Source organism: Calypte anna, chromosome 10 (genome assembly GCF_003957555.1).
Source record: "Calypte anna isolate BGI_N300 chromosome 10, bCalAnn1_v1.p, whole genome shotgun sequence".
NCBI lineage: Eukaryota > Metazoa > Chordata > Aves > Apodiformes > Trochilidae > Calypte > Calypte anna.
The window spans coordinates 3,945,111-3,970,757 of NC_044256.1; the positions used below are offsets into that span (position 1 = coordinate 3,945,111).

The 25,647-nt window shown below is 37.4% G+C and overlaps 1 protein-coding gene across 1 annotated transcript in view; it reads right to left on the bottom strand.

Annotated features, from left to right (window-relative positions):
- PRTG (protogenin) overlaps nucleotides 1–25,647 on the bottom strand; it is a 79,160-nt gene that overhangs the window by 30,055 nt on the left and 23,458 nt on the right. Inside the window, 9 exon segments of the mRNA XM_030457290.1 lie at nucleotides 6,479–6,667; nucleotides 7,603–7,908; nucleotides 8,726–8,890; nucleotides 12,522–12,769; nucleotides 13,411–13,570; nucleotides 14,201–14,359; nucleotides 15,501–15,638; nucleotides 15,952–16,085; nucleotides 17,078–17,222. Coding sequence (XP_030313150.1) covers nucleotides 6,479–6,667; nucleotides 7,603–7,908; nucleotides 8,726–8,890; nucleotides 12,522–12,769; nucleotides 13,411–13,570; nucleotides 14,201–14,359; nucleotides 15,501–15,638; nucleotides 15,952–16,085; nucleotides 17,078–17,222 — 1,644 coding nt within the window.

Sequence of the window (25,647 nt, forward strand, 5' to 3'; positions counted from 1 at the left end):
CTTTCCCTACCTCTTTTAAACACTTAAAGAAAAAAAGAAAAAATTATATGCAGCTATGCCACGTCTGGATCTGAAAGACAGGCTCAGTGAGAGTGGTGACAGGTTGGCCTGTCATGATTATGAAGTGAGGAATGTGTGTGTCTTGTTTATTGACATGGAGTAGAAGCACGCTGTGGTATCAGGACCAGGCAAGAGCTCGGGTTTGTTAAGTACAAATACACATAAACTGAGATGTCTGCAAAAGAGAAAGAGGTCACAGCTGAGGAAAAGGTTGCTTTCAAACATTCCCAGCCTATTTCTAAGGCTTTTGGTCTTATTACTGTGCAACATGACCAATTCCTCCTGCCCTCTCTCAGCAAATCCCTTATGTTCTAGCTGATAAGTAGTAGTAGCATGCCTGTTACACACAATCAGGAGAATTGACAGATAAGAGGTTTAGTTTAAGGATGTAATCAGCATGAGTAAACACTAGACTGACCCAGCTGTAAACAGTGGAAATAAATGATAATATTTGTCCTGGTCACCTACTGAGCTATTAGACACTTTTCACCATGTTACAATGTAAATATAATGGCTGCAGTACATACAGCAGACAGTTCCATTATCTGCTTTTCTGAGCTGTGAAAGGGAGATTTCAGTTCATCTTTATTAAGAACTAAAGTAATTTCTGATTTTTATTTTGTGGGTTTTTTTTATAGAGATGGGGTTCATGCAAATCAGCATTTTATTAACTGTGAATGTCTGATCTATATGAAATACTTCAAACAGAGATGAAGTATATCTGTAATGCTAGACTGTATTTTATTGGATTCCATTAGAGGACATTAACTATGAAATAAAAATAGACAAGTAATGAGGGAGAAGGCCTGTGTTTCTTTCACACCATTTCATCAAACTATAGGAATTCCTGGCTCCTGGAATTTGTATGGGAATCCCAAGCTAAATTTCAATAGTGACTTTTAACCAAAATGCAGTATTAATTCCCACATACACAATTTTGGACATGCCAGTATTTTCATACACAAGTATGAGAGACTTCTCTTTGACACCAACAAATCATGGGATAAAACTTAAATTATAGCCCTAGCTATAAGAAATAACTATATTAACACATTGAATGTTCTTACACTATTACTTGTCATTATTAAAGCATTTGCAGTACTTACTGAGAAAGATGCCATCAAAGCTGTCAAAGATGTCAAAGTTTTTGAACTTTACATTTTTCTAGCACATCCACTTGCAATATGGTTCAAACAAAACCACCATGCAATATCTGACTATCATACCAACTGCCTAGCAAAACTTCATAAACACTTTTACAGAACTACTACAGGAAACTTAGGGGACTTGCATCAGGCAGTTTAACTGGAGAAGTGTTTTGTATTAACTCTTCTAAGCACCATTATTCTATTGACTGTAGAATCACCTTGCCATCTCCACTGCCCCAGACTAAAGCTTAGCTGTAATCATGGTTGTAAAATTATATAAATAGATCCAGGGAAAATTAAACAGCTGAAGGCTAAGTCTCTGGGGGAATGCTAAGTGTAGTAGGTGGTCAGGTAATTAAGCCCCCTTTTCAGAGGATAATGCCAAGCAGGGCCAAAAAATGTGTCTGTGTTGTGACTTTCACAAATTCTTCATCTGTAAATTTTGTCCAATTTGAGGAGGCCAGGGAAATGCACTTTTCTGTATCTCTCCTTTCTTCAACTCGAAACGTGTTGACCATGGAAGACCTTTCAGGTAGGAGAGTTTTTCAGATTAAGACCAAACATTTTGGAGTAATCACACAAATAAGTCTGACAGAATCTATTTTTTCCAGAAGGACTAGACTGTGGCAGGGGAAAATGCACCAGGTAACGTAAACTGTAGTACTAGGAAAAGAAGCAAGGGATTGGGATGATCCTCATGCTAAACAGCTTAGATGACTCCAGTCAGCAGTCAGCATTGAAGCAGTTTTTCCAGAGACAGAGCTTACAGATTCTCCAAGCTTCAGTGGAATAACAAATAATTGGGGTTGGTTTTGGTTTTGTTTGTAATTTTTTAAAGCAGATAAACTCATTTCATGGCCATCAAATTACTTGGCTGCCTCTGCCTGGTGCCCTCCAGTCTGTAAGTGCCCTAAGCCCTGGTGAGCCTGCAGTGCTCCTGGGGGGCTGTGGGCTCTCCTGGTGAAGGGTCTTCACCAGGGAAAGGCCAAGACCTGTGGGCTCCCCTGCTCAAGGCATTCTCACCAAAGCTAACAGACCAGTTTTTCCATGCCCTGAGGTGTCTGCCTGTAAAGGGTTATTTACTGAGATATCATCTTGTATGCAACAGAAACAAAAGAGCACCTAAGGTGTGCACATCTCTGCCACAGCCTGCTTGCCTCAGGGTTTCGTGTGCATCTAGTAAGACCCCAGGTTAGCCTTGTCACCCAAGTGCAACTTTCCAAAATCCTCACTCTAACTGAAGGTGGTACAGCTCCCACACAGCAGCTGGGGTGAATTCTTGCTGCAAGAAGAATTCTTTTAATGGCACAAACCCATGTTGCTTTTCCTTGTCAGCAGTGGCACTCATTTAAATAATTACTACCATTATAAGAACTGAAAAATAAAAAAAGTTCAGATTGGACGACTTTGAGGTAGCTCGGAGAAGAGTTCTTGTGTTGCAGGCTCAGAATAAATCATGTTTCTTGAGTTTGTTAACCAAGAAGCTGAACTGTATTTTATTCTCCCTAGATGTAGCTTCCAGTATGATATTGCTATTACAGTTACAACCTAGTTACAAAGAGATCTTGGCTTCCCTAAACCAGACGAGTAGTCTCTCTCCTGAGGAACTGCCCACCTTGGGTAGTTTCTACCTTTGTATCAACCTTGTAGGTGCAAATACAGTGAGCTCCACCCAGCACAGTCCCTAGTACCAACAAGACCAAGGCAGAGATGCTTAAGTGCATGCTTAAAATACTGCTTGAAAAAAACAATTTGAAGACATTTAAAGAGGGAGATTAGTTGCTCTGGACACTCCCTTTACTGTGATTTTCAATCTTTGCCAATCCCTCTCCTGTTGCACTGTAGGAGGGCTGCCCAACAAATTCTTCCACCAACAAAAGACATTTCAGCTTCTGAACACACATATTCTGAAACACTACATGAACAGAACCTGTACCAGCACACTCATCAAGTCCCACGATGAAAGACTTTCTGTTAGGGAAAACTTTGTAGAGCAGGAAGAAGCAAAGAAGGAATTAAAAATAGAGGCAAATATGCATGGTATGCACCCAAGGTCTGTTCCTGTGGCAAATACCAGTGATAATGGAATTTTACACTGGACTAGGAAACTGCCTGCTATTGAAAAATAAATGCCAAGAGCTTTAACACAAACAAAAGTCTATGTGAAACTGTGGGTATTTATTTTGAGAATGGAAACAGCGACTTCCATCAGATCATGTACTTATATTTACATAGTGACTCTCATGCTAAATAATCCAGTTTAAAAATACACAGTAGTAACTGGGTAGACCTACACCAAAGTAAGAGAGGCCAGTTCTCAAAAAAAAAAAACCAGCCCAAGAACAAAAGAATAAAACATACAGCATAACATTCATATTGTCATGTTTCATGTTCAATTATAACCTTTTTACACTAGCATTACAGATTCTGCTTTACCTATCATACTTGTTCTTTCATCAGAAGTCCTTAAGACATTTGTAATCATTTACTCTAGTTCTACATTATCACCAATCAATGCAATCAACATTCTTAGAACATCGATGCTAATGTTCTCTTTGATTAAAGAATATTATAAATTCTGATTTTGGGATGCACTTCAATTGCAATAAAGGGAACTGTCATCTTTAAATACACAGATCTTGCACAATTGGCAGTTGTACCAACATCTGCAGAAAGTTCCATGGAGAGACATACTGAAATGCTCCATAAGTCACTAGAAATCTATCTGCAGTTATCAACTATGCAAGAGAATAGGGAACTGTAGAGCCTTAGATCATGACCAACAAAGATAAGAAGAGGGAATCTTAATGGAAGACACAGAACTTCAGTGGCAACCAAGAAAGTACTCCATGTTTGCCACTGGGAATTATCTAATACTATTATCACATTCTTCTAAATGAGGAATAACCTTTTTATTTGACTATGTTACGCAACATATATGAAACCAAGTATCTTAAACCATACCTTCAGGTTTCTCACTTGCAGTATTCTACTAATTCCTGTAGCTCCTAACAAAGGCATTTCTGTTAAAGAGGTTGTCAATGCATCAGTAGTTTAGTGTCCTCAGGAGAGGCAAATGGACAGAACATTAGTCCTCAAAGATTCTGTCTAGTTCATGATGATTCAGTTTACCATAGTCACAAAACCTAGAGTGGTGGCTTGCCTTGTTTCATCTCAATTTCTACTAGGGAGGATCATTTCCTAATAAGTAATGTTTTAAATTTGAAGTACATAAATAAGACAAACCAGTCCAAATTACTTAGATTATTCACAAGAAATGAAAAGCAAATAAATCTCTTCTTAATGCATGGACATTGCTGGAGTCTTTGTGGTTTTATATACTGCATATAAATTTTACCTGATACATTCTTCACGTATGCAGCTGGCACAAGCTGAAAAAGGTTCAGTACTGTTTTCTAAGAAATAATTAAGCATGCACAAATATTTCAGACAGGAAGAAGAGAAGTCTATGTGAGCCTTCCAGGCTTCAACATATATAATCATCTTAGTGGAAAATCATGACCTAATCAAATTTTCTGTGCCAAGTGAGTTTTTTTGTAGCAAACAAAAAAAGAAACCAGCAAGGTAACCTCCATATTTGATACTCACTGCAAAGAGCTCAGCACATCCCATGGAAACCAAAAAGATGACTTCTGCTGAAGTCATTTGGAAAAAAAGACACTTCAGTGGATCTAACTTTGGCAGAATAAAGTGGCAGCATATGTGAAAAATAAAAATTATGGCAATTAGGTTATATGGAGCAAATAATGTTTTGGTCACCCTATTTAGATACTTAGAATTATGATAAGGAACAAACACTCAACCCATCAGGTACACTGCAACTGAGTCATTAACTCAAGCACATGAATTCTTCCATGCCTTCATTTCTTCTGGTTCAGCTAGCAAAGTTACCCTATGAAAGTTGGAATCCCCCATATTTACTTTGCTTTTGTTTTCTCTTCTACACACTTACTGGAAATAAAAAACCACAACAAAACAAACAAACAAAACCCAACCCTAATAAAAACACACAGATAATATACATTATAACATCATTCTGCAAAATAACATTTTATTCTCAAGGGGATTAGTGTACTGAGAAAATCCCTATAACGTGGATCACAAAGTTAACAAGCATGTGTCTGAAATTACCACTGCATAACAAGGAGACCAAGAAAAAAAAAGCACTTACATCCTAGGACACAGACACCACATCCCTTCAACCCACTGCTCTTTTGTCTCACAGCTCTGTTAAACAGTCAGCTGCTGCCAGATGCTCTGCCTAGAAATGGCCACAGATGGCCAGTTGTCCAGTTAACAGACCAGAATGCTCTCCTCAAATCTCCCCCAAAACAGTATCTCAACTGTATGCAGCAGATTAGAATATCTGAGTATGGTCAAGAGGCCATTTGACCTAATTAATGTGGCAGGTCAATTTTGATCATTTAGTCAAGACAAATTTTGCACACTAGTCCCTAAGTAAAACAGCTCAACACACTGCAAAAGCATCAAGTCCTATGCTACTTTTGCTGATTACATTATAGGTCACATCTTTTAGTGACAAATTCTCAGTTCTATAAGTAAGCACCTCCAGCCTGGGGATGACATCAGCACACTGACACTAATACACATCACAAGAGCTACAGAAAGATGCAGCAAGGTGATTAGTGGAAATACTACAGTGACACTCAAAGTTCTGTGCCCTAATCTTCATGCAAATATTCACCAATGCTCCTGAAAAATATTAGCAGGATAACAACACGCACAAGGGCTACTTGCTACTACCATGAGCAAGGAGTGCTAATTGTGTAGAACAGCTGTGACAAAGGATACATAACAGGTTAAATAACAGAGAAAAAGGATAGAAATACCAGAGGAAAATCTTTAGTATTTTATATTAATCTTTCACAGTTACTAGATCAGGCATAAACACACAAAAGCTGAAAAAATGCATATTAAACTATTAAAAAAACATGCCATTTACTGGCAGTATTTACAAACTGTAAGTTCTGTATCTTCTAATAAGTAGTTGTGTGTCCTTCAAACTTACACAAGATTGACAAGATCTGGTTACTTAAGTGTTGTGCAACACATTTTAGGAGAGGAATATGCCATCAGTAGCATTACCCAAGCTTGCAAAGCTTATTTCTGAGAAACTAGATGTCCAAACCTAATGCTGCTGCCTTACAGGTCTAATGATCTAAGCTCTGCAAGATGCCCTTTGACTTTGCTGTCTTACAGAACAGTCAAGAAGCATTTTTTATACTCACCTAAACCACTGACTGTATACTCAAGATCACTGGCATCCAACAGAATTGGTCCATTCTCCTGTTGGCCTTCTTCCTTGTAATACAGCTTGTACCCTTGAATAGCTGCAGTGTCCTTGGAGTCCTGCTGCCACTGTACTGTAATGGTTGTGCAGTTTATTGGCTCCAAACGCAGCTCGGGAGACTTGGGTGCTGGTGTTAGAGAAATATATATAATATTATGTTCTAGAAACAACTAATTTTCATGCAAAAATCTGGGTGCCAACCAGTCCAAAGTTCACTCACAACTTTGATTTTAGCTCATCAGCATACTTGAATAATTATTTATTGATTGATGATTATATTGATGATGTCTAGCTTCCTGCAAGTTAATCTAACATTTTAAGCTAGGATAAATCAGAATATAAATACTTCTTTATTCTGCATCTTAGTAAATGAATTAGTTAAATTTAAAGACACCCCAAAGACAGTTCTCTAGAATTACCTCATTTTAAAGTGAGCCAGAGCAAACATGATTAACAACACCAGCACACTTCAACAAGTGGTAAATAATTCTCTATAGTACATAAAACTCAATGAAATTGAAAGTGGATGGACATGGATTACAGCTAAGAAATTGTTATAAATTGAAATCTACATTTTTCAAGCTATTAATGCAGAGTTGAATGCTCTTTTGCATGACTTTACTTAATAATAATGTAATCCAAACCAATAATAACAACTTGACTTCAAATATCAAGTCAATTTGCATATTCATAACATATGTACATTTTCTTTCTAATCAGACACACATGCATCAATTCAGATGTTTCCAATACATATACACACTGCAAAGGTGTGATATCCCAAATTTGTAGAAAGGTACCTTACACTGGGTTGAAAATATGAACAGCAATGTATAGAAACAGACTGACACCAAAATAATAGATCACATTTTTTTACTGATTATTAACAGAATCATGATTAGAACACTATTTTCTAAATCACAAGAACAAGAGTACATTAATGGGAAAGCCTATTTCACATCCTTGCAGATGTGAAATTTACCTGTCAGAAAAAAACTGCAGCCTTCAGATGAAGCCTGCAACTGACCCCATCTCTAGGCTGCTGGTAATGCTGAGAGTTACCTTTCACACTTGTAGCTTTGGGAGTTCGGTGGGAAGTCCATAAAGATGCCTCACCCCAGCCAATCCTTGTTGCAGCAGTGATACGAACCAAGTACACACTGTCAGGCTTCAGGCCTTCGAGGAGATACTCATCTGAAGTCCCTGGAAGCTCCAAGACTTGAATTTTGGTCTCTGTGCTGAGGCGGAAAGACAGTCGGTACAGGACCACCTGACCCCTCCTGTATTTTGCAGGAATTGGCAGCCAAGAGATGAGGATATCTGTAGGGCTCCTGCTTGTCAAACTAAGTTCAGGAGCTCTCAAAGGAACTAAAAAGGAAAAGACAAAGCTTTTGAGCTCAGGCAAGAGAAATGGAAAAATCTCGTCTGACACTTCAGCCTAGGATGAGGTGCCAGCAGTGTAAGAGTAAATAACTCCAGAAGCTTTGTAGATAGTTCATTTTAAGACCCTGCTCGTACTTCACCTTCTGCATACAGTCTGGCTTTAGCAAGCTCCTTTCTGTAAGGCCCTCAGCATGTTCTCTTACTGCTGCCAGCAGTACTGAAAGGCAGTCAGCACCCGACTGTTCTGATACAGTGGCCATCAGGGTTAGATGTAGCAGCTTAAACTGGGAGTCTGAACAACACCCTGGACTGCTGAGGACTTTGTGCATCTTTTCTTCTGCTGACCATATAATGAGGGTCGTAACTCCTGGCAATGAGACAGGCAGACAACTGGAACTGGCAATGCTCCATGCTGCCAAAGCTTAACCCTGCCAGAATTTATTAATCAGTTCTAATGAATTACACTAAACAGTTTGTTGTTGCCATGATGTTCTGATTAGTTAAATCAGCACAGAAATAAGTCAGTTGGTTCTTATATGAAGTCCTGATTCTACTAACAAGAACACGGACTGTCCTCTCTTCCAAAAAGTGAAACAAAACAAACAAAAAAAAATTTCCTTGATTTTCAATATAACAAATGTTTTTTATCCCAAATTTTCCTTGCCCAAGAGAAAATCATAGAGACTAAATCCTAGGCTATCACCAGCATCTCAACAATGAATTCTTCAAGATCTAGAATAGTTATTTACATGATTTCATTACTGTCTTCAAACATAGAAAAAGCAGCAGTATTTTGTCTTACCATCTTCAAGAGTGTGCTGAGTGACATGATCTGACATCTGACTGGCTCCCAGGGGCATATAAGCTACAATATAGAAGGTGTAGTTGCTGGCTGGTTCCAAGTCATCAATAATGTAATGAGTTGTGTCGTTTCCAATAACCACTTGGTACTCTTCATTATTTAAACCTGACATAAAACAAAGGTTAGACAAACAAAAAATCCTGGTAATCCCTAAACATAACAGTATCTTGGCCTTAAGATCATACAAAGTTATTTCATGTTCTTCTTCAGCCTACCTGCATTTTTCAAGCCCTCAGTAAAAGGTCTTTTATACACGGGAGTAACTGTGTCTTGCTGTGGTTTAGATTATGGTGTTTCAGGATTTTCCTGAATAACGGATGCTGAATGCAACTCTAAACCCTATTTAGAATTAGTCACAACAAGCTGTGCCTAATGTACAGTAACACAACAGACAAGCTTTAATAGCCTTATCATTCATTCTGAGTTTCTAAATCTATTTGTTTAGAGACAGGGAGGGTTTTTTCAAAACCTATTTACAGAGTCTTTCTATAGCAGACTGCATGGAATGTGAGGGCTCTACTCCATTAAAAACAAAACAAACACCACCACCCCCCAAAAAGAGACAAACAGAAAGAATTTATTCAGCAAAAGGATCTCATTTTAGTCCCGTGAATTCTATTACATTTGATTGACACAGTTTTTTTCTTTAATTTGGAGAAAGGCCAATAAGAAAAGACCAGAACAAGCTTCAGAAATGTTTGGCTTAGTGAGTTGTTAAAAAAAAAATTTCTCAGCAATTCACATTAAAATATGCATAGCAATGCAGGCAGCAGTCCTTGTCTTTGTTGAGCATTATTCCTATAGAGGAAGGCTGTAAAGTGGAATAAGTGCAGTGAAAGCTGCTGTGTTAATGAACAATTCAGAACAAGTGCATGTCAGCTTAATCAAAACTCTGGGATAGCCAGCTCCTCCTCTTCAAAACTGAATTTATAAACAAAACGAAAGGCAAATTCCATCATTAAGTTTTCCCACATTTATGAATTAACTTGATAGCATTTTAATTAGACAAGATTAGGAGCATCTCACAACAGACTAGTTAATGGCTTGTTAATTAGGAATTTCAAGGCACGATTTCTGACCTGCTAAACAAGATCCTTGAGCTCAAATTAAAAGGACTTGTTCTCTCATTGAATGGATTGCCAGGCCTCATGCAGAGGCCCTAATGAAACAGCCATAATAGACAACAAGGCTTGCCTTCCACCACAATCAGTGTTCCCTTTGTGCCTTTTCTAAATCACTAACAAGGAATTAACACACTCATCAGACCCTTATTCTTCCCCCTACTATGACCCTGATTTGAATGCAAAATATTCTGCCTAAAGAAACAAAAAAACAAAACCACAAAAACCCACCTGCTAGTTTCTTCAACTAACTAGATTAAAACTGTTTTGTTTTTTTGAAACATTAGAATACTCAAGTTATGAAATTAAACAGAGAATGATGGTATCTTCTCTATTCAAAGCACCTACTACATATGAAGTCTACAAGAAAATTCTACAAAAAACTGTACAGAATTAGTGTATTATCCAGTTTTCCTCTCACTTCAAAGTTTATGGAATCATAAACATCAGTATCACTCAGGAGACTTAAACAACACTGGTTTTCTATAGCAATAAAACATTCCTTACTCACATTGACAAAATGGTTCCTAACTGAAACAAGAGAGCAATATAGGAGCACAAATGTATAAAGTAAAAGGTTACACATGAGAAGCTTTAAGCAGCTAAGATATACTCTAGTTACATCAGACACTTCTTTTAATCTTCACTTTTCATTTTCAATAGGATGTGAGGGCACACTGGCCAAAAGGAATAATAAAATCAGTACCTTCATACAAACCATTTACATAAATACATAATGATCCAGAATTATTAGAGTAAATAACATGCTGACAATGTCAACAGTCTATGTTAGCACCTCTGTAGCCTGGTATGGTGTAAATGCCACCAAGACACATTCTTTTATTTTTGTTCTTAGATTGCCTCTGATATACAGGCAACATACTCAGAAAGGTCTATAAGCAATTAGTTAGAAAGCAATTCTTCCTACAGACATGGAGTCCACCAGCCTTCTAAGTTCACCCATTTCTCTACAAAATGAGACAAAAGTGGTTTTATGTCCCAATGCAGATCTTCTGGTACTACCCCAACATGTTATCACAGAAAAAAATGCACACATCACCTACATTTTGATTCTCACCACTGGAAATATTCCTCTTAACACATCCCTCCCGACTTTCCCTGAGTGGATTTCTTTGCTAATGTGAAAGGATGCACAATGGCACCATATTAAGTAAATTACACAAGACAGTCTGGATTTTCAAAAATGTGCATTTGTGAAAGCAAGTTTAAACCAATCAGTTTTTTAGTTGCTTGGTTGCTTTTGCTTGGAGTTTGTTTTGTTGCAATCTCATTTCACAAGCTGTATCCTTCACAAACGGAAGCAAATGAAACAGAGATTGCAAAATGATTTTGCAGATAGCATTTCAGAAAATATCTCCTTTCACTACTGGGCAAGAATATTTCCTGCACAATCACACACTTCCCTAAGGACAGTTTTACAGTTTTCCTTGAAGTTACCTGGTGTCTCTGCTCTCTGGTCTGGCACTGGACATGCAATTACCCAGATCATTTATTTAGGATGACTTTATTCTTATTAGCTTTAAGACAGGGTTGTGAGCACAATACCTCAATGGCTGAAAGTGTAATGGGTAATTTCCCACACCTCTTGTCCCCATTTTCTTTTAAACCTCTTTTCTTCCATCAAACAAATTTCTCTAGTGTCCTGAAATATCCCACTTGCAAAAGCAAAGGCAGCTATTCCTGCATCAGTATTAGAGTAATTAAGCTGTCCTTCCTGTCCTCTGCTGAGCAGATGGCAGACTGGTATTCCACACAGAGCTGAGCATCTGCAGTCCTGTCCTTGAATAAACCACTTACTGAATAGAAGTGAAAAATAAATCAATTCTAGAAAACAGAGCTGCACTGCAGCTTCTTTTAAGACATGAAACTAACAAATTTTCAAGTCATTTGGCAATCATTTCTCCCGCTTATGAGAAGTTAGCGTTTTCTATCATGTTAAAAATTACCTTAAATTAAAGCAATTGCATGTCTTTAAATGTCAAGTTATTAATTTTTATTCTAACCACCCATTCCCTTTTATATAGTAATTCATCTAACATTCCAGAGACTAGGATAAACTGTTCATGGCTTTTCAGAATATTTTAGAGTTTGAGTATACTTGTCTCATTTTAGGAGACCAAGGGGTAGGAGAGTGGATTTTACCATTCAGACAACATTTGTTGTAAGGGAAGATAGTTAAGCCAATAAAGTATCAGTTATTCTACTCCAAAATATATGGAATCCACTAAAATCACAGGAATCTGAGGATCCAGACAAATGATTTGTCTCTGGTGAAGAGTTTAAGTCTGTAAGTCTCCAAGATTCTGCTGTATGGTCTGTGCTTTCCTACCAGGCCACATACTGTAGAGAACAGGCAGAAGCTCCTGCTGAGGACAGAGGGAAGCCCAGACAGCAGTATGGAGCCTCCAGGCTTTCAAGTCCATTCTTAACTTCAAAATCAGTCCTCAAAATGAGATGATGTGGCAAAAGCACTTTTTCCCAAGTATTTTTATGCTGATATGCTCTGACACAGCCCTGCCTATGAACCATTAACATTTACCAGTCTTTGCAAGGATGTTCAAGTAGTTAAACAGCATTTAAATCAAACTGCTTACCTTCTGCTTTCATGTAATGCACAGAGTATGCAATCACTTTGTCTGAATTATAGAGAGGCCTCTCCCATGACAGCAGGATCGCTGAGCTTGACATGGTTTCAGCATGGACATTGTAAGGTGCACTGGGTCTGTCTTCTGACATAACCACAGTAAGCCTGGCCCTGGAGAGAATTGATCCCTGGCTATTCTCAGCCATGCACTGATAAATGGCATCATCTTCAGGAATGATCTGGTTAATCACCAATTTACTGAATCCAAAAGGAAGAAAAAGGAGGAAAAATGTTCAGCTTAGATAAATTTTGTTCTGTGTAATGAAACAACAGTTATGTTTGCCTCTGCTTCATGAGTTTAGTATAATTGATTTATGAATCACGAGCTCTTTTATTAGAAATGGATGTGCAGCTGTGAAAGATAACAACTTGAATTATTCCTCAAACCTGCCATATATATGTTTATGTCTGCAAAGTCAGACACAGTGAAATAAACCCTGTAAATATATTCCCTGCCAGCAAAAAGAAGGGGTTGTAGTTTATTAACAAGCTCTTTAATATGTCCTGGTCACTCTAAAGAAGTAGTGAAATAAAGCCTCAAACAATTAGCAAGATTCTGGTTTCTGCTACACCACTGTAAATCTAGACCAACTCTGTGGTGCAACTCTTCAGTTCCCCCCTTCACCAACCCCTGGATAAGATAGTGATCACAAAAGCTTGGCTGAAGATTGTTATTGACTAATCTGCATTCCTACGGTCAAAGAAATGTCCAAAACTACATTTAACATCCAATTTCATATTTATTTGAGTTGTATCTCACTTGGTAATATTTAGTTACTGGAATTTCATCCTTTGGTAACAAAACACACACAGGTCTCATATAGCAATTATAATCTTACCTGTTGTACATTTTTATTCTACCATTGGAGTGCATTCTTCTTCCATTTTTTAACCATGAAATTTTGGGGGCAGGATTTCCTTCTGCCTGACAGGCAAAACGAGCAGTACCAGCTCTAGGCCTTGTTAAACTCTCTGGCCATTCCACAAATGAAGGGGGAGCTATAGATAAGTAACAAGGGAAAGAAAAAAAAACAAAAAACACAAAACACAGACATAAAAATCAAGCCCCCACAAACGCAATGACAGTCAGAATAATGACAAACTGTCCACATACAAAACTCTCTCCTCAGGCCACCCAAATACACACATACCCTTGCAGAAAGTACATCCCATGTAAACAAAGCATTTATTATTTTTTTTCAGAGATTTACAATCTGCACCAATAGCAACATTTCTACCCATGTTGTTCATGCATTTACAAATGTAAGCAAGACCTAAACTTCAGCCTACAGCATACTGCTCACAATATACATATGTATTACATACTTCTGCCTTGTCAAGAGTTTCTTCTCTCTGTTGAAAGCTTATCTTCCAAGAGCAAACACTGCACCTAGTTATCTCCAGGTGCAAATGAACTGCTAGTGTGTAACTCAAATGCTGAGTATCTGACACGTCTCATCTAAGTCAACAGACAGAAGAAGGCAGCCAAGGTTGTGGCCACTGTTTCATCTCTGCAATCTTCCTGTAAGCCCTTGGTGCACTATGTTTGAGATAAAAATTCAGCCCAGTGCATAGCTCAAAATTGATACAAGATGTTAAAACACATTGCGGAAGTCAAAGCAGACTCACCCAGCACCGTGAGAGTTGCCATTGCTACTGTGAAGTTCCGTGTGCCTGGGATAGTGGCTCGACAGACGTAGACACCTGAGTGCTGCACCTTTATGTCAGAGATCATGAGGTTCCCATTTCCAAGGACACGGGTATTGAAGACATCAATGGACTTATGGTCTATTTGCAAGAGTGGGAGAAGTGTGGTTATGAGGCTGATCAATGTCTTTCAATAATTTATCTAAATAGGGTCGCCTAGGTAGTAGCAGCTTAGATTAGATTTTAAAAGTTGAGAGATGGAAGGGAAATCACAGATGAGGTCTCAGAGATTTCCATTTTGCATTTGCTTTGCTCTTCATTCAAGTTAATCCAACCATTCAGATGGTTGGGTCCCACCATTTGGTAGGTGGTTTACATCAGAAATTCAGCATCACAGCTAAAATACTAACACGTTTTCCCAGTTAGCCTCCCCAGCTGCCTTGCACCACCATTTAGTTCACCACTGCCAACTTCCACGCCATCTTTACAAACAGGAATCATCTACTTCCTTCTGTACTATGCTCAGGGTAAAATGAGTCTATTTGATTACCACAGATTACTTTCCATTTTCACAGCAAACACTTTACCTTAGGTAACTTTTTTTTTACTGGAATTCCTGTAAGAGTCATTAAATCAGCAAGGAAAGCTATGTTTGTCTCTCCCACTTTTAGAAATAAAAATGCAGGAAAACTTTTCATTATTTGCTTCTACAGATGTAGTCCTGACTTTTACATTTAGGTACACATCAGAATAAAAACATAGGTAGTTTTAATGGAAAAATGTGATGCACTAATGAATGTTTATTATTCTTACTGCACTCCCTCTATCCTCTCCTTCCAGGCTACTCAGGGTTTGACTATACCTATCCATAGTCCAAATCTCCCCTTAACACAAGGTCCAAATCACATATTGCTTCTATGAAGAAGGGGAGAAACCCACATAGCAATATGGAGGATCCACCAGAAGATGCAACCACTCCAACCTGCCCTGGCTTACCAGTGATTCTACTCCGAGTCAGGTCCCTGGAGATTACCACCCTACCCAGCAGAATGGGACTGATAGCAGAAGAGAGAAGTCCAAAGTCTCAGAATACCTCAGGGCTTCTCAACAGCAGTATGGAAGTATGTAGCTAAAAGTGCTTCACTTTTCCTACCTTAACCTTCTAATTGTTACCTACTACATGAAACCTCAGAACAGTAATCTAATTGCTGAAATCCTCTCTTTCCAGTTTCACTTCCTCTTCACAGGCTGAAGGTCATAATGCTGTAATTTTAAGACCTACCTAACCGGCTCCATGAGATGATTGGCTTTGGATTCCCTGTGGCTACACACTCCAGTATGACAGTTTGATGAAGAGATGCTGTAATGTTCTGAGGACCAGCTATTATAGATGGCTTGTGAAAAGGCTTCAAGTCTGAGGCTTTGGAGGGAAAAATATTATTAAAAAAAAAAAATCAAAGAAAGGGAACATGATTAAACAGAAACTCAAATATGAAATAAAGTATGATCTTTTTTTAAGGATGCTTAAATTAAATTTACATCGTCTTATTTCAGTAACTGTGGAAAATTACAATGAATAGTACTTTAGCCACAAGATACAACCAAGCAAAAATGATTATTTGGATGAGCAGTTCAGAGGACAGTTACAGCCCTTTAACTCATGTGTTTTTGCTACATTATTAAAAAAAAAAACCCAAACAATCCACTGGCAAAAAAAGCATCTCACAGGGTACCTGGAATAACACTCAGCACTGCCTCAGTGCTTTTACGTCTATTGGCTGTGGTTGTGGCAACACATCGGTAATTCCCAGCATCCTTCTGTTCAACACCATAGATCTGAAGAACTCCTGTAGGTAGAGCAGTTATCCTGCAACAGAAAAAAACAAAACAAAACAAACAAAAACAACAACAAAGAAATTTATATAAACTTTCAGTCAGAGAACACCACTATGGATTTAACAGCTTGATTTAGAAACAGCCATTCACTGCTGCACTGACCTAGGAATAGCAGTCTGGAGACTCAAAAACATTCTCTATAAATGACTCATCTTGCATTTCTGAACCCCATGCAAAATTCCCCCCAGCATCAGGATGAAAGTAGATTTTTCTCAGCCTCAGAAGCAACTATCCTAACCTTCTTTAGCCAGTTATTATGTTAATTATGATTCAGGTTAGTAGCAATCTCTGATATACTGGCATAACTGGTATATGGTTCCCAGAAACTTACCTATGCTTTCAATTTTTAGGTCTCCCATTTTACCCTCATTTGTACCCTATCTATCTTAGATATGTTCAATAAAAGTTACAAGTTGAGAAGCATGGGAAAAAGTTCAATGAGTATAAACTGGACATGGAAGGAATCTCATAGAGAGCAAGATGTATGCTTCAGGTTAACCAATTCAAAAGACAAGTTCCCCTGTGCAGAAGTTCCCTAGCAGGAAGTGCTTTTAACCAGTTTCATGTACATATATTTCTTTATTAGCACTCTAAAATAAGCAGATGAAGCATCAATTCTCTCAAAGCAATCCCACTACTGCAAAACACTCTCATAGCCAAAGTCTGCCTATTCTGTATCCCACAGCAATTCCCATTCCTGAGGGTGACCTGCATGCAAAATTCACCAATACAGTGATTACTGTATAGACAATAGCAGGAGATTCTGGTCTGCACTCATAACACCCATTTATAGTTCATTAACAACATAATTGTTACTAGCTACTTTAATAGTCAACATACTACACACATTAAATCTCACTTATATATTTGTATTGCAAGTATTCAGATTTTCTTCTTATAGTAGGCTCAACATTGTCACAGAAAATTAATGACATCCTAAAATGTCATTTTTTGTCTACGTACCTGTCCATGACTAAAGGCAAAGCTGTTCGATTCACTTCCCATGTCACAGTGGCAGGAGGGTTTGCTGTTATTTTACAGGCAAATCGAGCTACTCCACCTTCTTGGACCTCTGTTGAAAATGGCTGGACTTCAAATGCAGAAATGGCTAAAAACAACAGAATACTGAATTTAAAAGACTAAAACAAGGAAAAATTCCTTGCTAAACTAAAGTGCAGATCATAGATCAACTTGCAAAAACACCCAGAAATACTTCAGATACTCTAATTACCTGTCAACTTTGCTCAATAGCATTGTTCACCTGGTTGAAGATTTACTTCGAATAATTTTGCTTTAACCTAAATTCAGTAAAAAAACATTTAGATGACAATGAAAATTACACTCTCAACTAGAATTAAGCAACAAATTGATTGACATACAACTGGAAAGCATATAAATTATTAAACTAATGAAGATCAAGTCAATTCAACTAGTTTGGGCCAGTCCCATTATACCTTAAAACAAAACTCAACAGACTGCAACAGAAAAATTCCAAAACAACATATGGTTCCTAGCAGACATATTTTGTTCCTTTAATAATAGTTTAGTAAAATCATTTGCAGAGTTTGTAGAAGTTCATGTTGGATGACAAATATAAATCAAAACCAAAAAATAATGAGTAACAAGCTTAGTCATGTCAGAACACTTGCATCCCACCAGTCTCAGTGGTCACCAAGCAGATGCCTGATGCAAAGAGCACCAAGATAATTTTGAGCATTTGCAACTCAAGTTCACAAAACAGCCACCTGAAGTGGCAGATGGATAAACACTGTCTGTCTTACAAACACCTAAGAAACTGATCAGTACTTCCATTTCTCTCCTTAGAAAATAAAAGCCAAAGGGAAAGGAATACAGAACTCTCTACTTACTGCTACCTACAAAATAATTAACAGAAAGAACAACTCTTCAGAGACAACTGAAGGCAATTCACAGCACAAATAATTCAACAGACATTTCTACCCCCTGTAACTGCAGAGCAAAAAACCTCTGTATAAATTCAATGGTACTGATCTATTTTCAAAAAAACCCAGATCTCAAATATATTTCTACTCCTGTAAAAATCACACAGAAACAAGTTTTCAATAGATAAACCAATATTATTAGTTACCTATCTCTTAACATTCACGTTTTGAGTTGAAAGAGTTCAGCTATTTTACTTGTTTATTAATTATAATGTTTTGCATCCTATCACGTTCTCAAGAATCATCATCATTAAAAAAAACAAAAACCAACAAAAAATTAACAGCTCCTGGGCTACTTACAAAGTTCAGCTTCACAGAACAGAAAGACTCAGTGCAAACAAGTAAGCCACATATAAGTCAGGTTGTTTCTGTAACTCTAAACTTTCTAGATTTGCTTTCTACCAAAACTTGCCTGTAGTTTTTCACCACAAAAGAGAAAAGGGGAAGAAAAAAAAAAAAAAAAAGAAATAAAAAAAAACCCCAACATCCAGGTTTGTCTTACTTCCCCTCCCATCCCTCCTTCTCCATTCTCAGTCTGTGCTACACAGACGTGTGCACAGAATATTTCCCTAATGCTGTTCTGAATAGATTTTCCAACCAAAAACTGTAGTGCTTTGCCTTCTTCATCTATTTACTGTGAGTATGATGTAGCAAACAAGGCAAGACTGCTTAGCTTTCAAAATAAAGTCTCTAGGAATGTGATAAAGGCATAGGCAATACAAAAACCACAAACCAAGTTACCTGGAGCACCAAAGCCAGTGGCAGAAGAAGGGACCATTTTAACATGGCAGAAAGGTAACTATACAGTCCTACTGAAGTCCTACTAAAAGAGCTCTGACACACCTTTAAAAGTTTAATTTTTATAGGAACTATACAATCACACCCATAATTTTCTTATATTGGTATGATTACTTAAAGGGACAGGGTGAGACAACAGAAGCACAATATTTATTTCTTCATTTATGTATATAAAAATAAATAAGTATTTCCAGCCATTCAGTACATTACAGCTGAAGACTAAAGACAGAGGTGATACTCTCAGAAACTACAGAAGAAATTGGTATTTCACAGAACAGAAAATGTCATTATGATAGCAAGCAAGTATGGATTCAGCTAAACCATTCAGAAAATACAATGCAAGTTGTTAACTGAAGTTGGTATTTAAAGAACATTTTTCCACCTAAGCAGCAATAACGTGTTTTAAGTGTGGAGAATTGCATAAAATCTTAAAAAACTCATAAATGTAATTAAAAATGGTTTTAAAAACAAAAATTTCCCATTTATCTCTCATCTAAATTTATATATTGTTTATCAGTTTAGCCCAATACTTGCTCTTCTCTATCTTGCTTCTTTATGCATATCTCTGGTTTCTTCTTAATTCTTACTTTATTTGTTCCAGTAAAATCTGTTTTTACAAGTCTATTGCTGTCTAGTGAAACCTGACCTCTTTGTAACAGGCTTGTTTTCATGGCAAGCACTGATACCAACTCAGAACCCCAAGAACAAGTCATTAAAGCAGTGCTGTTAAGAGGTCAGAGCTCTATAAAATGGATAAGAAACAAAGTCTCAAGAGACATGCATGGTTCCTGAAAACAACCCTGCAAAACGCAATAAATGTAAGTGCCTTTTTATTTGAGTTATCCCCCTCTTCTCCAGTCTATTTAATCATTTTGTTTCCAGATTTATAGCCAAAAGAAAACAATTAATGTTACTCCAAAAAGCTGATGGTCCCACCCTTGCAAGATACCAAACACCACTCACAGAAGAAAACAGCTAGAAACCATATTTAATCTTAAAAATTCCTGCAATTTATGTGATGGGAACATATTTTTGTAAAGTTACTTTTGAGTAGGAATATCTTTGATATGGACAGTTGTGTCTAATAAAGTTATCTGTGCAGAGAAAAATCAGACTAGATCTAATAGGAGTTCCCTCATTTATTATCGAGACAAATATCTAGAGATATCAAAAACCAGTTAATTACTTGCTGTCACATTCTGATCAGAGTGTCAGAGAAACACTGCTTCCTGCACCATATGCACATACTGAAAACTACCCTGAATGCACGCAAAAAATTTTGAGTTTCCATAGTTTCACATGCAAGAGTACAAAAAAGTAAAACTTAAGTTCTTCCCTCACACCATTTGTTTTGTTTGCTTAATACAACAGCAGTCTTTTACTCACTTTAATTAAAAATAAATAAATAATAACGTAACAAACAAAGGCACACAGAAAACTGCAACACACACCCACTTTATTCATTCCTGAAATGATGTCCCAAAGCTCATTCAAACACAAGTCCAGGTGACAACTCCCTTCCATGCTGCTCTTTCTACTCACACATTCTGTGCCACTGAGTGAAATGAAGGAAAAGCTGAATGAGCTTTCCTCATAGGCAAAAGAAATTCCAACAGCCTATATGTTTATTATTGTAAAATTTCTTCACAAGTTTCTTCACAGCTGATGGTAGCCCAAGACTGGACTGCAACTGTATATAAGGAAACTGAAAGGATGCAAGATGAAACCCCTGAACTGAAATTACTCCCTGAATGAAAGGGCAGCCCAGAATTGGGTTTCATCTAACCAGAATGCAGCAGATATTGAGAAACTCTCCAGCACATGATACTGGCCACTTAAGTGTTTGTCAAGAGATAATGGCCACTCAGACAGATGAACTGCTCAGGTGGGAAGAACTAAAGTGCATCACACCATTTCTAGAACTTACATGCTAATGCTATTGAGAGTTGCACAACAGCCCTAACCCTTCAAATGAAATGATGAATCTTTTCCAGTATTTTCCTTTTTTTTTTTTTTCTTTTTTTTTAATTCTCAGGTGAAGGGGTTTCACTTGAGAAAAATAAACCTGCATGTTAAATAAAAGGTATGGTTTTTTCCCTGAGAACTGGATACCAGGACAGTAGCACGTAATAGGGATTTTTCTCCTTTGATTTTAGTTTTCATTATGTTCTTTCTCCCTAAAACAGTGTTTACAAAGGCAACATATACAAACATGGTTTAGATTTTGGTACCAAAGCCAGCTTGCACATACTGTCCTTAAGTTTAGTGTGATTTCTCAGCCCTTGCAGGAGCAAGGCTTAGAACAGATCATGAAAGGAGTTCTGCCACGCCTTTTGGCTATATGGACATCTCTTTCCAAATGATTTGCTATTCATATGGCACACTTTGGTCTGGATCTCTGTTGGGAATAACCTTTACATGAGCACTGACAGATCCAGACATGCAGCGAGACTACAGACATGTAGCTATTCTCCTCATGGCTGATGAAGAATTCGGAGTACATAGAGCTGGAGCACTCATCAAGTCATCAAATGGGTTCAGAGCTCAGGTTCTGCTTAGTACATACAGTTCAGAGGTGAATGTCACACCAACACAGCCATATGGGTAAAGTTTTTCATAACAATTTGTAAAAAAGGATTACTGTGAAACAACATTCTGTATGTGATTTCCTTAAAATTTCCATCAAGTGCTGTTTTCACCTACAATTATTATTTTTAAAATGTAAGGCATAAAAATAAAAGGAAGCATGCAAGGAAAATCTCTCCAGATAACTGAAGGCTCATAAAATAGGTTTTCTAGGATGCAGGTAGATGACAGCTCTTTAGAATTCCGTGATTTCAGTAAGCTGCTAAGGAGGCAGCTTATCCATCAATCCATGCATAAGCACATAGTCTGTAAATGTCACCTAAGAGGATGTGTTTTTTGCTGAAGGAGTCAAGAACATGCTGCTCCTAGCTCACTAAGAAATGTGGCTACAAGTATGATTTAACTTCCATTATAGATACGAGACAAGCATCTCCTTTGCACTATTCTTTAAAAGCACTATAATGTCCTCCCAATGAAGTCATCAAAGTAGCAGGTGTCTCCCAACTGATTCTAAACATCTCCAGCTACTAACTATGAGCATAAAATAGTGGATATGCTCATACAAAGTATGAACATCAGAGAACTCTCAGTTCTAGCAGGGACTGCTTTAAGGTTCTTGACCTAACTTGTCCTTGTGATTCACTGTGTCATACACTAATAAAGTTACCGAATGGTTTTGGGTTAGAAGGGACCTTAAAGAGCATCTGGTTCCAACCCCTCTGCTATGGGCAAGGACACCTCCCACTAGACCATGTTGCTCAAAAGCTCCCATCCAGACTGGCCTTGAAGGCTCCCAGAGATGGTGCATCCACAACTTCCCTGTGCAACCTGTGCCAGTGCCTCGTCACCTTCACACTGAAAAATTTCTTCCTAATGTCTAATCTAAATCTACCCTCTTCCTCTCTAAAGCCTTTACCCCTTGTCCTAGTGCTATATGCCCTTGTAAAAAAACCCTTCCCTACCATGATTCTGTTGCTTTTCTCTGAAATCAACAGTGTACATTTGCTGGGGACCAAAACATTATTTCTCCAATCTTCGTGATCACACCAGGGGGATCAAAAAGATTTGCTCTGGAACTATGTGCCCCGGGTAGTTTAGCTCATGCAAGCATCTGCCAAGACTTTCTCTTCTTTCAGCCTCATTGTCTGCACAGATATTATTGTAATTATTATTATTATTATTAGCTCCTATTTAAGGCAAACAACTGAGTCTGAGACAGAACCAAGTTCCATGTGTAAGAGGAAGTGATATCATCCAGAACACATTTGGCCCTTTCAGACACAAAGGAAAAGTGTCAGTTCATTCTGACTCTTACAAAAGAGTAAAGAGGAAAAGATTGTAATTGAAACATCATATTGGAAGTGGTGTTCTTGTACATTACTACAGATTCAACTCTTCTGGTAAACTGCAAGGGTGGCTTTTTCCTTAAAGCCAGCTGTTATTTTTCATTTCTGCCACAGTGATTGGAAAAATAAGCTTAACTAAAATACATTTTTTTATATCCTTGCATTTTAAAGAAAAACTCTGGAATTGCATAGGTTTGTGCTACTATTTAAGTTTTAGTTTAGTATATTTTAATTAATAACTAAAGATGTGTACAGTGCTGAAAGCCTGATACTTAAATTCAGCTGGAACAGTAAGAGTATTTTTCCCCAGAAATCAGAAGCACCACAAAAGAAATACTTAAATAAAATAATCAAATTAATCATACAAGCTGCTGACATCACTGCTAAGATTTTAAGAACTCAAACAGGGAAGGGATTGTAGTTGTGCTGAATCCACAGATTTTAATGTCCTTGAGCTAACCTGAGCCCAACCACACCTTCAGTCCCTGGGAGAGTTTAAGAAACCAGTTTTTGAGCAGTCCCACTTCATGACACTGGTATGTTAGAAACAGCTCTTCTATAATGGCACCTTGTACCCTCTAATCCCAAATTAAACAAAATAATTTTAATGTGCAACAAGAATAGTGCTGCTATTAATCTCTGGATTTTAATGAGGTACTAATACTGAAATGTTAGACAAGATTTTAAAATCAGTATTCGGTTCAACTGCCTGGAAATGTGGTCATCCCTGCTAAAAAGCATTTGTTTTACCTTTCTCTTCTACTTTTCAGCTTCATATTTTACTTTTAAATTCTGCCGTTCCTTTGTTCTATCAGGCTGGTTCTTAGAAAGAAGACAGGGTACAGATACAAGATGGCATGATAGAAACACACTGGTTTGCCATTAGTGAGCATGACATTTAACTTCCCTGTATGGAAAATAACATCATTTCCTGTGAAAACATATAAGATGCACATCAAGACCTAGGGGGGAAGGAGTAAAAAAAAGAACTTAATTCAAGTAATATATCAGAAAAAGAAGATGGGAAAAACAAAAAAACACACAAACAAAAAAACCAAAAAACAAACAAACAAAAAAAGACCACAAACAAAACAAAACCCTGAGAGAGATGGAATCAAACAAACAGTAGTATCAGATAAATAAAGAACTCAAACCACAGTATCCTGCCAGTTTAAAAGCCCTTCTATCCAGGAGGAACAGTTTTTCCTGTTAACATTGCTACAAAGCAAGGCTTGGTTGGCACTTACTGTTTCTACAAACAGAAATATTTCAGTACTTTTCAGATTTGCTAATACCTTTTTCCAAAACCTTTGAACATGCAAGTTAATATCTAGCAGTGAGACTTTTCCCAAGACAAAAAGCTCATGTATCTACAGAGGAACTTCTATGCTGGCAGGATGAAGTTTCTGCAGAAAAACTAACTGTACATGTAATGCTAAATCCATACTGCCAATACTTTCTAAAATCAGGTTTTCCTCAATAATAATTTTGAAAAATGCCTCTATAATCACTCCAAGCAGCAGTGGAGCTTCCTTAAAAGCAGTGTTTCTGTCTTGACTTACTGAAATTAAATGAGTAAGAAAATCCTTCCCTCTAGTAATTAAGCAAAAGGTTTAAGTATACATTCATCAAACCTTTTTCCATGAAAAACACTAGTCTGAAACAAAAAATGTTAATCTGAGTATGGTAAAGAATGATATTTACTTTAGTCTACACTGAAATGAAAAGTAGTCACAGAAGTGCAAATAATACTCCCCTTTTTAATAAATTCTGTGTTGTTCAGGAACATACAGAGCAAAAACCCCAGCAAGCAGCATAAAATTTAGCCTATCACTGTGCTATTTGTGAAACAGATTACACTGTACTTCTACAGATATTTGAGTTAAACTTATTTTCAGGATAAACCTAATACACCAATTTTCTCTCTCTAAATGAAAACAAAAAGATAAAGAAATGTTCCTCTATAACTTAGCCAATATGAAGAAATTATTAGACTGTGACAGTACAAACATCATAGCAGTAGTTTTGAAGACAACAGTTCAGAACTGTATTGAAAAGGAGCCAGTCTCAAGGTATTAGCTTAGACTATTACAATTACATAATAGGGAGGTGACATAAGATGGAAACTGCTGCAGTGACATTATCAATAAATGATATGGGACACCTATGTATCTGCTGATCCCAAAGATTTTCCTTAACCATTTACCATCTACAATCTCCTAACAGGCATTTAATATTTTAAAGAAGGGGGCCAGAATTAAAGCTTGCACAGAATGCAATCATATTCTATCCTTATTATCCTGATGCTTTGGAAAACCCTTCAGAGTGGGAAATTACAGAACTGCATTATTAGGAGCCACCAGCCTAGCACTACAACTTGGATTCCTCTTCCCTTCCTACCGAAGGATAGATTTTATCAGACCAGGATGACATTTTGGGAACTACTACTGGCATAGCTTGTGGGCACACATGCACTTCATGCTCCCAAATCCAGAAGGTTTGAGAGCCAAATATTTAAGACTGCAAATACAATTTTTTCTTGATTGTTTTCAACCTGTTGCCAAGTAGGAGTCTTATCCTCCATTTCAACAGACTCTGAGTCAGGGTCTAACCTCAGAGAGATGAGACCTTTTATTGAGAAAATACTGTGCCTCCTCAGTTCTCTAGATGCGTTACTCCAGAATGCTGGAATATATACAGAAGGATCACAAGGGAAGAAGAAAACTAGAAGGGAAAGAAGTTGTTCTAGTTTGTTTTACTAATCTTAAAATATATATCTCAGTGCAAAATACGCCAGTACTTCAACTCAAAACATGAAACAACAATAAAAAAAAAAATATTT